The 12,981-nt window shown below is 34.3% G+C and overlaps 1 protein-coding gene across 1 annotated transcript; it reads left to right on the forward strand.

Annotated features, from left to right (window-relative positions):
* Positions 1–689: 689 nt before the first annotated feature.
* Positions 690–3,622, forward strand: LOC120136775 (polygalacturonase-like). The gene is made up of 8 exons (XM_039152737.1): positions 690–1,029; positions 1,117–1,248; positions 1,331–1,498; positions 1,585–1,605; positions 1,753–2,042; positions 2,127–2,235; positions 2,803–2,919; positions 3,334–3,622. The coding sequence occupies exons 1-8, from the start codon at positions 721–723 to the stop codon at positions 3,559–3,561; spliced, it is 1,374 nt and encodes a 457-aa protein (XP_039008668.1). The 5' UTR covers positions 690–720; the 3' UTR covers positions 3,562–3,622.
* The last annotated feature ends 9,359 nt before the right edge of the window (positions 3,623–12,981 follow it).

Here is a 12,981-nt window from a genome sequence, read left to right on the forward strand (position 1 = left end):
GATCATTAAACTCCTCAAATATTTGAAAATTTTCAATTATTTCCATAAATTTTTTAAAATCTCTCTCTCACACACACACAATACATATACACGCACGTGTGTGTATATATTTCCCCAAAATCGAATAACAATATCCATCAAACTAAAAAGCCAAAACTTCTATTGTAACTTTCTCACACAAATTCTTAAATTGGTCAAATTCTTCTATTAATCCTTGTACTCTATGATTTAATCCTTTTACTCTTATTTGGAAATTTTTATTTATAAACTTTTTAGATTTTAAAATTTTGGTTATGATTCAAATAAATCATGTAGAATTAATATAATTAAATTACAAACACCTAAAAGACTCAAATTAAAAAATATATATTTATTCTACAACTTATACATAGTATAAAAACTAATAAAAAATTAGACCATTTAAATTTTCTTACACATTAAAAGCCAAATGAATATATGTATGACCAAAATTGAGTAGGGGACACGTATATGTCGGTAAATGAGAATAAAATCAAGAGAAATGACGTCTGACTTCATCACCCATCAGCATGTCTCTAAAATTAAATTAGTTGCAATTAGACATAGGTATCATTAATTGTGTCGAAATGGAACACCACCATCAATCTTGCCTATAAATACAAATTAACCACATCCCATCCTTTCAGGTATTCAATCAATATTGTCTTTTGTCTTCGATTTAGTCCGAAACTGAAGTACACAATGTCCCTAAACACTCATTGTCTCCCACTCCTGTTCACATTAATCTCTCTGTCCTGCTGCTTTAGCACCGGCAGTTACATAGAGGACCCATTTCGCGTCGGTTTTCGTCATGGCCGTGCTTATCACCGCCCGACGTCCTATCATTCGTACTTTCGCACCTTCGACCATGTTCATAACAAACGAAACTACCGTAATCCCTACTCGGCGAACCGGTTCGACTACGATGCCAAAGTGCGTGGTCCGACGACTCCAAAGATAGTCAATGTCGATGATTTTGGAACTAAAGCTAATGGAGCAGACGATTCTCAGGTACTCACAGTTTCACTTCTTCATTTCGGATGTTTTGTTCTCTCAATGATGATCACCGTGCTATATGTTTTTTTTTTTTTGACGTAGGCGTTCGAGCAAGCTTGGAAGTATGCATGTTCATCTTCTCAAGGAGCTACTATGGTGGTACCTAAGCAGAAGATTTATCGTCTTAAGCCAATTAACTTCTCAGGGCCTTGCAAATCTCCTCTCATATTGCAGGTGAGTTTTCCGGGCTCTCGGTGAAGTCGTGCATCATCGTTATCGATAGTTAACGTTTTTCCTATGATTGCAAACATGATAGATCTATGGAACAATCAAAGCTACCGAGGATCACTCGGATTACGAAGATGGCGGAAGACGGTGGCTATTCTTCGATAAAGTTCAAAATTTACGTGTTGAAGGCGGAGGCACAATCGACGGCAGCGGTAGGACATGGTGGGAAAAGTCCTGCAAAATCAACGAAGCCCTCGTGAGTGATTTTTTCCATCAAAATCATTTGTACCAATCAATTGATATTCAATATTAACAACTAATTTTGATTCTTCTGTTTTGCAGCCTTGCAAGGAAGCCCCAACTGTAAGCTACTACTCGCCTTCAGATTAATTTTCTTTGTATTTTCTATTGACAATCTATTTCCGTTCCTTAAATTCGCCTCCATTGACATAAAACTTTGTGTCGGTCCGTGACTACGTGTATGTTAATGTTTCCTCTTTGCAAATGCAGGCTGTGACCTTCAATGAATGCACTAACGTGAGAGTATCAAGTCTGCAGATAACAAACGCACAACAAATGCACCTTACGTTTCAACAATGTGTGAACGTCGACGCGTTTAATCTTCAGGTGAAAGCACCGGGGAATAGTCCGAACACCGATGGGATCCACGTGACCGGAACCCAGAATATTAACATTAACAACTGTGTCATCGGGACCGGAGATGACTGCATCTCGATCGTTAGCGGCTCGAAAAATGTACATGCGACCGGTATAACTTGTGGTCCGGGCCATGGCATCAGGTCTCGAGTTTGACAAACGTACAGTTTTCGAATTAAGTCACATTTTAAAGTAAAATTTTCTAATGGGAATTGTTCTATTTGCAGCATTGGGAGCTTAGGAGCCGGAAATTCTGCGGCTTTTGTGTCCAATGTAATAGTTAATAAAGCGACACTTTCAGGAACGTCCAATGGAGTGAGAATAAAGACTTGGCAGGTAATTAATTCGATATAAAATTCATTTTTGATGCATTGGTATCGAGTTGAGTTTAAAAAAATTTCGTAAAATAATTGTGAATAACAAGAATCAAAACCTCTATAATTTAATTAAAAACTGAAAAATGATTACAACATGGCAACGACTTCAAACAACCGCTTTTCATTAGTTTTCCACTTGCTTCTTGACTTGCTATTCACAATTTGTTTACCTAAAGTTTCAACCATCCACCAAGAAATTCATTCATCCATTGCCTAATTCCTACGAAATTGTAAAGGCTTTCAAATAAAAATTCATTGCCTATATTAAACTATATCATTCCTTGAGGACTCTGGTTCGAGCACCGAGAATGTCAGGGGTGTGAGTGTTCAATGTCAAAAGATTGAGAGTTATCTTTGAACATATATTATCTTGTACTTACTCTAGATTAATAAAAAAAACTATTATTTCTAGTATCTTCCATATTTATTTTACGTTATAAGTTCGGGATTTATGATTATCTCTTCTGATAATATCTTCTTCAATTATATATTACAATATTTTAATATGGTCGAATTTTTATTACAGGGTGGATCGGGATATGCTAGAAATATCAAGTTCCAAAATATTGTGATGAACAACGTCACTAACCCTATCATTATTGATCAAAATTATTGCGATCAACAAAAAACATGTCGCAAACAGGTAAAATTTCTTTTCTTCTACCAGTAAATTTTAGGGTAAATTACGTATTTAGTCACGTAAATATTCATGTGGTTTTATTTTAGTCGCCCAACTATTTTTTTTTCAAAATCATTCCTAACATTACATTTTTGTCACCTACCTTTAAAAAATTAAGGTGATGTTAACATGTCACCATAAGATAATGTCATATCATTTTGAAAGATAAAAAATAAAAATTTGTCCTGTCAACAATTTTGTTAACTTTTTAACGGTTGGTAACCAAAACATAACTTTATGTATGATTTTGGAAAAAACAATTAGTTGGGTGACTGAAACGAAGCTGCGAGAATAGTTCGATGATTAAATTCATAGTTTACTCTAGGTTTTAAATATATCAATTATTTAGGTTGATGAAACATATATGCATGCATGCAGGGTTCAGCTGTGCAAGTGAGCGACGTGCTTTACCAGAACATAAGAGGAACGAGTGCCTCCGGCGTGGCCATGAAATTCGATTGCAGCCAGAGCGTTCCTTGCCGGGGAATCTACTTGCAGAACGTGGCTTTAAGGGCTGAAGAAGATGATAATACACAAGCTTCGTGTTCTAATGTTAGGTTATCTTATACAGGAGATGTTTCCCCGCCTTGCTCGTCACAGAATTAAGACAAGCCTATCTGTTAAACTATAAAATATGAAATATATTTATGTATAATGTTAATATATCAACCGAAATCGAGATCCATTAATCGACCGAGTGGTCAGGGATACTCGTATTATCCCACCTTGTGTGGATTCGATTTCCGACATTTGACTAAATATAATACCTTTCTACCTTATCAAAAATATATCAACCGAAATGTAGTAACAGAACCTTTTATTTGAAAGCGATTTTTATTGAAATGGTTTGAATCTTTTCTATCTAAAAAGAAGAAGCTAAAAACCTAATATTCATAAAAAAAATCATTTCTAATTCTCATCATTGAAATCAATGGCTGGAAAATATAAAACAATAGCATCGACGCTGCCTCAATCGTTCCTATTTTGAGTGTTGTTTTATTGGGTTGAAAGAAGAGCAATATTACCAAATTCACAGCGTCTTTCTGGTGTATGAAATGTAGAGAGTCAGTTTAACTTCGGGGGGCATTCGTTCAGCGACGAATCCAGAAATATTTTTAAACTGTTGTTCAAATATGATATGGGTAAAAGGAACGATAAAACCATATGCTGAAGTGTGATGGTGTTGGTATCGCCATTTTTCTTACGATACTTTCGGTAAGATTTTACTTTAATCAACTAGTGGTTAGAGAGATTATTTCTTTGTGTCTGCACTTTGGTGAGGAAACATTGGAAATCTCTTAAACCTGTCGTACTGTCAATGGAAGGATGTCACATTTCCATGTTTGAGTGTAATGAGTTGATAAATTGAATATTGCTTTAAAATATGATGGGAGAAATGTATTATACATCTTTATGGAAATTGATGTTTCATTTTCATTTATGGAAATTCAGAGGTTATTATAGAACATCTTGGTGTCCATTTTATTTTTCCACCAATTAATTCTTGACACGTAGATTAGCCTATTTGTTTACCTTTGTCGTAACCGATTTTCGGTGAGAAAAGACCGATACTACTTTTTTGGGAAAATATTGTGAAACGAAATGGGGAGTCGTCACCAATCATTTTTAAAGGTGAAATTGGACTCCTAAAATCAAGTAAATTTAATAAAACATTTTATTTTATCAAAAATACCAAGTTTTGGTTGTGAAATCAGAAATTAGGTTCGGGAGTCAGTTACGCGTGGGGAATGATTAACACCCCCAGCGCCCAAAATTGGTACCTATTTGATTACCCTATATTTTTAAAAAAATTGAAAGTTTTGAGTTTGAAATTTTATTTAATTTAAAATCCACTATGTATGTATATTTTTTTAAAGGATGTCAATTTACCAAAACTAATAACGACTATCTCTAAGGAAAAGCGGAAGCTTCATTATCAATCACAGTAAATGTACATTGCCTTAATAATTTAAAAAAAATCATGATGTGGATTTTGAAAAGGATGCTGATTTACTTCGAGAATCAATAGCGTCACCCCGAGCAAAAGCGGGAGATACACTAACAACTCCCTAATATATGAACATTGTCTTATTTAAAATCAAAATGCAATCAACCAATCAATTATGGAACCTAATTATACTAGATGAATTAATTAAGGATTCCCTCTAACTTAAAGTGTCAAATTATGAAATTGAAAGAACCTAAGGATTAAACCTAAAAAATGTAGGCTCTAATATTAACTTAAATTAATTTTAATCAATTATGACATATCGAATAATTAATTCGAAACCTCAAGCAAAAGCGAGGACTAAATTAAAATTCACCAAATTTAAGGACTAAATGTGAAATTAGGCCTAAGATGGAGGCTCTAAACAATTCTCTACTCAATTTTAATCAATTATGCACATCAAATAATTATTTCAGAACCTCAAGAAAAAAATGAGGACCAAATTAAGAATTCACCTAATTTAAGGACTAAAATAAAAAGATTCTAGGTTTAAGGATTAAATATAAAAACCAAACAATCTATCAAGGACTAAATTAAAGGAAAATTCAAATTATCAATAAAAATTGAAAGTAATTATAAAACATAAAGGACTGAATTAAAATAAATTAAAATGCAAAGCTGAAATTAAAACATAGAGTAAAATGACTAAAATGAAAGAAATCAGAAAATAGACCTTAAATTAAAATAGTGCAGGAAATTAAAAGCTGAAATTGAAATGACTAAAATATAAACATTGAAACTAAAAGGAAAAAATTTAAGATACAGTAATTAAACAATCGAATAAAATTAGAAGTTAGGGTTAATTTTTAACTATTACCTGGATCATAAATAACACGAATCGTACCCCAGAGCGGGTTTTCGCGAGGTCGTAAAATGTTTCGAATATAAATGAAATTAAACAGGGATCAAAATAAAATAAAATAACAGTGAGTAGATTATAAATAAAAATAGTGGGCAAAATAAAAGAAAATAAAATATAGCAACTAATTTTGAAATAAAAAATATAAATGAGTGATTAAAATAAAACTAATGAAACTATAGCATCATATTCAAAATTATTAAAAAACGAGGAATGGATGATTATTTTGTAAAAAGGCGCCTAAATGTCAAGGACCTAAGAAGAATTAACCCCAAAACTTCTTAATAAACACCTCAACAAAATAATAAGGTAAATTAGCATGATCAAACCTTACAATCCAGAATAAAATTCAAAATAGTCCAAAATCAATGACAATGGTGCAAATATGCGGCTAAAGCTTGGGGGACTTAAAGGAAATTAATCCAAAATTTAAATGTATCCTAATATTAACCTAAAAAGAACTAAACCTAAACCTAAAACAAAAATAAACTTCATTTTCCTCTCACCCTTACCAAACGTCCGGCGGCGCCAAGCCCCCCAACTCTAAGGCCTAAACCAACTCTGGCCAACAGCTTGGATGTCGACACCACTTTCGATCCTCCCCTAATTCCGACCGAGAAGGCGACCTAAGGTAAAAACAACCAAAAGCCCCTCTTTTTACTCTCTCATTCCTCACGACCAGCACCCCTAAAGATTTCGGCCACCACGAGGGCCAAGACTCCGGCAATGCCTCAAAACCAAAGGTAACTAAACCTTCCCTTATTTATATTGCTTTACTTTTAAAAAAATGCTGTTGGAAAAAATGTAAAAAAAACCTTTGAATGTTGTTGATATTGCTTTGTATTGATTTTCGATGGGAGAGGAGAAAGTCCTCCCTATACTTTTGATTTTGTTTTTCTAGAGAAAGAATCTGGGGGAGCTGTTACAATTTTCCTTTGGGTTTTTATAACCCAAAATGTTACAAGATTTTTTTCCAATGTAAAATATCCTTTTTGCTTTGTTGTTTGTATGTGATTTGCTGATGAAGATGCTAGAACGTGGAGCAGGGGAGACCATGGTTGGGTTGAGGTGCTGGCAGCTGTTATGGTGTGCATACGTGGTTGGTTTTGGTAAAAATGGTGATTACAACTGCCCCTCTTTGATTATTGTTGTGGAACATGAATGGAGCAAAGATATAAAGCACCATTTTTAGCTTGAACTGTTCAAACTTCTGAGCTACAAGTTCTTCTTATTATGAACTTTTCGCTCACTTCGGACGATTTATTCTCGTTATGAACCCTTCTTTTGAAATGTTGATCCACCTTCTTCTGTGATGAATTTGAGTAAAAATTTGAACAAGTTCTTCTTATTATGAACTTCTTCTTCCTCCTCGGATGAGTTCTTCTCATTATGAACCCTTCCATTGGAAATGACGATCCACCTCATTTTGTGATGGATTTGAGCAAAAATGGCAATGTTGATCCACCTCCTTCTATGGTGGAATCGAACCAAATGTTGATGTTGACATATCTCCTTCTGTGATAGAATCGAGCAAAAGGGAAACAAGTTCTTCTCATTATGAACTTCTTCTTCCTCCTCGGACGAGTTCTTCTCATTATGAACCCTTCCATTGGAAATTATAGTCAACCTCCTTTTGTGATGGAATTGAGCGAGAGTGACAATGTTAATGCTGATCTACCTCTTTCTGTGATATAATCGAGCAAAATGGTGATGCTGATCCAACTTCTTATGTGATGGATTCGTGCAAAAGGTTGAACAAGTTCTTCTCATTATGAACATCTTCTTCCTTCTCGGACGAGTTCTTCTCATTATGAACTCTTCTATTGGAAAAGATGATCCACCTCCTTCTGTGATGGATTTAAATCTACAAAAATAATTGTCATATGTCATTAACAATTGTATTTGAAGTAACCGAAGGTTCTCGAATCTTTGTTGAGATCCACTTCTTTCAAAAATGAAGATGTGGATTAATTATTTGCTAAAATCTTCTTCTTCAACATAGAATTGTGAGATCTCTGCTAACTTTGGAATTCATGTCAAATAATGAATAAGTGAAAAGAAATTTGTTTTAAGAGAAGTTATATCAGGTGAGATAAATTTTTGTTTCGAGTGAAACAATTACAGGTTTTGTGTTTCAAGGGAAACTGTCTCAAGCGAGACGAAATTGATTTTAAGGAAAACAATTTTAAGTGAGATGAATTTTTGTTTCGAGTGAAACAATTCCAAATTTTGTGTTTCGAGGGAAACTGTCTCAAGCGAGATGAGGTTGATTTTAAGAAAAACAATCTCAAGTGATATAAATTTTGTCGTATCAGATGAGAAACTTTGAAAATTGATTTCTCATTTTCAAAAATATCAAATGAATATATCATGCCTAAAGTTCTTATAGATTTCTTGGAAATAATTTACTAAGTAAAAAACTTTAAAAATCATTTTCTTACTTTTCAAAAATTTTAATTTTGGGAAAGATTAAATGAGAAAAATTGAAAATCGCTTCCTCATTTTTCACAAATCATATGTAAACATCTTAATGGTTGGGTAACATGCCCCACTTCCAAGTAAATGATTTTTATGTGGATTGGACTCCTTCGCTCTAGAGACTCTGCCGCTCCAAACATGATTTCTTCCTTTTGAGGTTTGAATTATGATTTTCTCTTCTCGAGACCTTGTCATCATAAATCTTTCCTTTCCTTGGAAGATTTGTAAAGAATTATGCATTTATTTATGAAGACATGAATGCAATTAAATGTGTCTAAATTTAATGCCTTTTTCTTATGCAAATGATATTCTCATGGATGCAAAAATGTTGTTTCGTTTTCCTTCTGACTTCAAAGTGGACAACTCGTTTTGCCTTCACTTAATTAATCTTGGCTAAAGTTTAATCCAATATTGGCGTGGTAACTTTTCAGTTCTGGAAAGCCTTCTCTCTTTTTGGAAAAGCAATTTGATCAGCTCGTGTCATCATGTATTCTTTCTCCTCTTGTTTTTGTTTATTCATGAAAATGTCAGAAAAAGTGTTCTTTCTTGAACTCTCATTCCAACTGGCATAAATGATTTGTTTTTCAAAGTAAACTATTCTTATCTCTCTATTTTACCCCTGATATTCCGAGCGGCGAGGTTTCTTTATCGATACATTCTTTATTTCAAACTTGTTATCCCAACATGATCTGGGTTTTCGATCATTCCCCCAATATGCGTACTTTCATGTCTCATCTTTATTTGAGTACAAAAACTTTAACTTTGAATGGTCTCATTCTTGCATCATTCATAAAAAATTACATCCTATCAGCCAGATAAATATTGTCCTTGGTTTCTTATGAAGCTTTTGGAATTCAATGTCAGCTACAATTGTGGAAAATATTTCTTATTTTCAAGGACATTCAGAATGTTGATCAATATGCCTGATACAAGAGTGTCTTGAATTTTTGTTATGACTTGAGATACCAGAGAATATCAAAACAATACATGCCCATTCTTATTAAGGTAGTTGTCTGCTTCTTGGTCAATTATTGATGATATCACTAAGAAGTGTGAAAAACTTCATTCTTGAGTCTTATGATCTGTCAGAGTTCATGGATCTAAGGATCAAAGAATGTCTCCCTTGCCATTGCATTTTATTCGAGGCACAATAAGCCTCATCAGTTTCAAGGATCTTTATCATTTTTGGGAAATCATCTTGTTTATTTGCCCCATATCAAAACTTCTTAGGATTGAATAGATATACATATGAATTCAGCTCATATATCTTTTCTCGACCTACACTCTTTTAAAAATGAGCATAAGTGTCAAGGTTTAGGGCTACTTTGGATTTCCTACATTTAAAGATTAGCTTAAAGTAATACCAAGAATTCTTTTGCTTTCTTTTGAACTCTGTTAATCTACTTATAATATGATTGTAAATGAACAATATTGAGACATGAAATGAGAAAAATGGAATTTTTGCAAAGTCGTGGCAATCATAGAAAGGATAAAAATCAAGAAAAAAAAAAGTCAGATGCCTCAAGCATCACTAGCATGAATGTTCAGGAACCAATTAACTTGATATAATTTGGAGCACTGAGGTAAGCCTCTATCTAGAAGATCTCAAATGTTGCCAAAACGTCTATAGATATGAAGCTCCTTTCAAAGTATCAGGCTCTCAAAATTAATCAACGAGATATAACCCCGAAGTGTAGAGACAAGATTTTGTCTAAAAGACTTCAGTTGCTGCCAAAATATTTGTAACTGTGAAGCTTATCCCAAAGTACCGAACTCTTGAGAGGGTTTTATTTACCAGATGCCTAATATCAAAATGCATTTGAGTCGCCTTTTTAGGTTTTCAACTCAAATCCTTCCTTTGGTTTCAAAACGATCTTTACGGATTCTCATTTTGAACCCTCATTTCAATTTTCTTTCTTTTTTCTTTCTTTTTTCATTTTTATTTTTTCACTTTTTTCATTTTTTTCACTTTTTTCTATTTTTTCTATTTTTTCTTCTTTTTTTTCTTTTTTCTTTTTTCTTTTTTCTTTTTTCTTTTTTCATTTTTCATTTTTCTTTTTTCTTTTTTCTTTTTTCTTTTTTCTTTTTTCTTTTTCTTTTTTTCTTTTTTCTTTTTCCTTTTTCCTTTTTCCTTTTTCCTTTTTCCTTTTTCCTTTTTCCTTTTTCCTTTTTCCTTTTTCCTTTTTCCTTTTTCGAGTGTAATTCTTCTCACTTATGAATTTATTGGATCACTTAACACTCCTATAGAAACGACCTCGTTGACAACTTATGGTCATTTCCTAATAGGCATCTTGTATGCTCTTTGTGAGTACTAAATATGGGTGCGGATATATGTGCAAGTATACACAATCGAACAAGTAATACAATGATAAGTGAGTATCGTCTCCACGAGGATTGGATGAAACCAAATAAGTTTGTCTAAGCACTTTACTCTGTCACCTAAGTAAAGTTAGTGATGGTATGTACAAATGAGAATGTTGTGGCAAAATGAAATGGATGTTGTGGAAATGGAATGGTGGTGCAATTGGATATGTCGTGGCAAATTGAATTGTGTTGAGTGCAAACAAATGGAAATGTCAAGGCAAAATAAAATGTAAATGTAGGATTTAATTCTAGGACTTTGTCTTTCTCACAGGACAAGCTACTATGGGAATGAGTGATAGGAGTCACTCTGGAAAATCTAAGTTTACTTCTCCGAACAGTCTTATCTCTATGCCTCTTATGCCGACAGAGTATACTAAGGTGCCATATGCTATCTCTAGTAAGGGACTCGACAGATTGAATATGCCCTGGAAAAACCAGTTGGTGTAAACCCCTGCAGTGATCCTATTGGTCCATATAACACGATATGTCTCGGCAATACCTTTTTGCAGAAGCATTAACATCTAACCTATCGTTCATGCACAACTCCTTTTAGTCGAATGAAATCCTAGCCTTATCTCTAAGGTGGATTAGGCCTAGTTAGTATCTAGAACCCCTTGCTTATGTGGTTCGTCCCTAGTTTCTCTTGAACACTAAGGATGTGTTACCTAGGTATTCTCTCGAACCCTGAGAATCTCCTAAGGAATGCTACTCTCGTAGCTCCTACAACCTTAAGGCACTAAGCTTCATAAACAAAACATATTATAGCATAGAAAAATAATCATTCATTGAAATAAAACTTAAACATCCAAAATGAACTCCCACCAAATAGGATTAATTATGGTGGGGTTCAAAATAAACAAGCACAAAGCAAGTTTTATCTGTTCCTTACAACCCACGTGATAAAATATTAAAGCAAAGAACAAAGGGAATGAGGAAAAGCCTTCGACATGCACTGCCGGAGCTTCCCTTAGCCACCACGAATTGCCCCCAGTGAACTAGCTCCTCTCGGATGCCTAGAACGCCACTCCCTCAAGCTTGTCACGGAGAAATGCCACGACAAGTAGGATTGACGGAGAAAAGTGAGACATTCTCTCTCTAACTTTTATGCTCAAATCGACGTGGAACCAAAGTCTTCTTCAATGTGGCTTCATCCTCTATTTATAGAGAAAAGTTAACCCTAGGACTTGGTGTTGAAATTCCTATGAAACCCTAAACCATGCTTAAATCACGTGGGTATCGGGCAGAGCATAGCAGTGATCCATTCTGGGTTTCGACTGAGTACCCGGCATAATCCCGCTGCAGACGGCCAAGGACATACAGGATCTGTAGAGCAGGCAACGTGGTCAGCAGGATTGGCTGTAGCAGCGCCAACCCCTCCAGGCGGATCTTCGAGGCAGATTTCTCGGGCAGAGATCACGAAAAGTATGAGACATCTGGCTAAAAATATCTTCTTGCACTTGACTCGCTTTCAAAATTCTAATCCAATTTGGTATTTTCATTCTGCTCAGCAGTCTCCTTATGTCACGACATTTCCTTTTCTCTTTTCCTTGCTCTCAATTCCTACACATCATTAGACAAACATCTTCCCCATAAGGTAGCACTGATGACAAATTAAAATACTGCGACAAACAAATGCTTCTATATGCATCTACATGGTCCTAAATGAGCTCTTAAACATTCAATAACTTAAGTAAAAATGTCCCAAAATGTGACCTTTTAACAGAGTTATCACATCTGTTTCCCAAAAAAATATTTATGAATTGGCAAGATCTTTTCAATCACTAGATCGTCCTTTCAATCTTCTATTAGATGAACTTTCCTATCATAAGTCCGCATCATTTGCTTCTGACACATTTGTTCATGGAGATAGCTTTTAACCTTTTTTCTTCAACGAAGTTCAACTGATTACACTGAGCTTGGGTATGTCCAGCTTCATCTTATCAATGTTTTTGTCGAAACTTGAAGTAAAAAAATCTCAACTACAATGAATAAGGCTATCTTTTATTCAAAAAATGTGTTGCACCAGATCATAGTACATGCGTAAAGGACAATATCTTGTGACAATTCTCTCTACCCTCGAAATTGAAAGACTACTAATAAAGAATTTCCACATATTCTCAGCACTTAAATTTTCTTTCATGACTGCTCTTATCCCCAGAGTGCGAGCCTCAAATTTATCCAATTTTTGAGGTAAAAGACTCTGGTATATTTGTGAAATGATAACAAACGTTTTCTAAATAAATCTTCATTGCCCCAAATTCTCATCCCAAAGCATTGGATGCCGTATTAAAGTTTTCAGGATTCGTCACTTGATTTA

The sequence above is a fragment of the Hibiscus syriacus genome, unplaced genomic scaffold (genome assembly GCF_006381635.1).
Source record: "Hibiscus syriacus cultivar Baekdansim isolate YM2019G1 unplaced genomic scaffold, ASM638163v2 tig00110637_pilon, whole genome shotgun sequence".
Classification (NCBI taxonomy): domain Eukaryota; kingdom Viridiplantae; phylum Streptophyta; class Magnoliopsida; order Malvales; family Malvaceae; genus Hibiscus; species Hibiscus syriacus.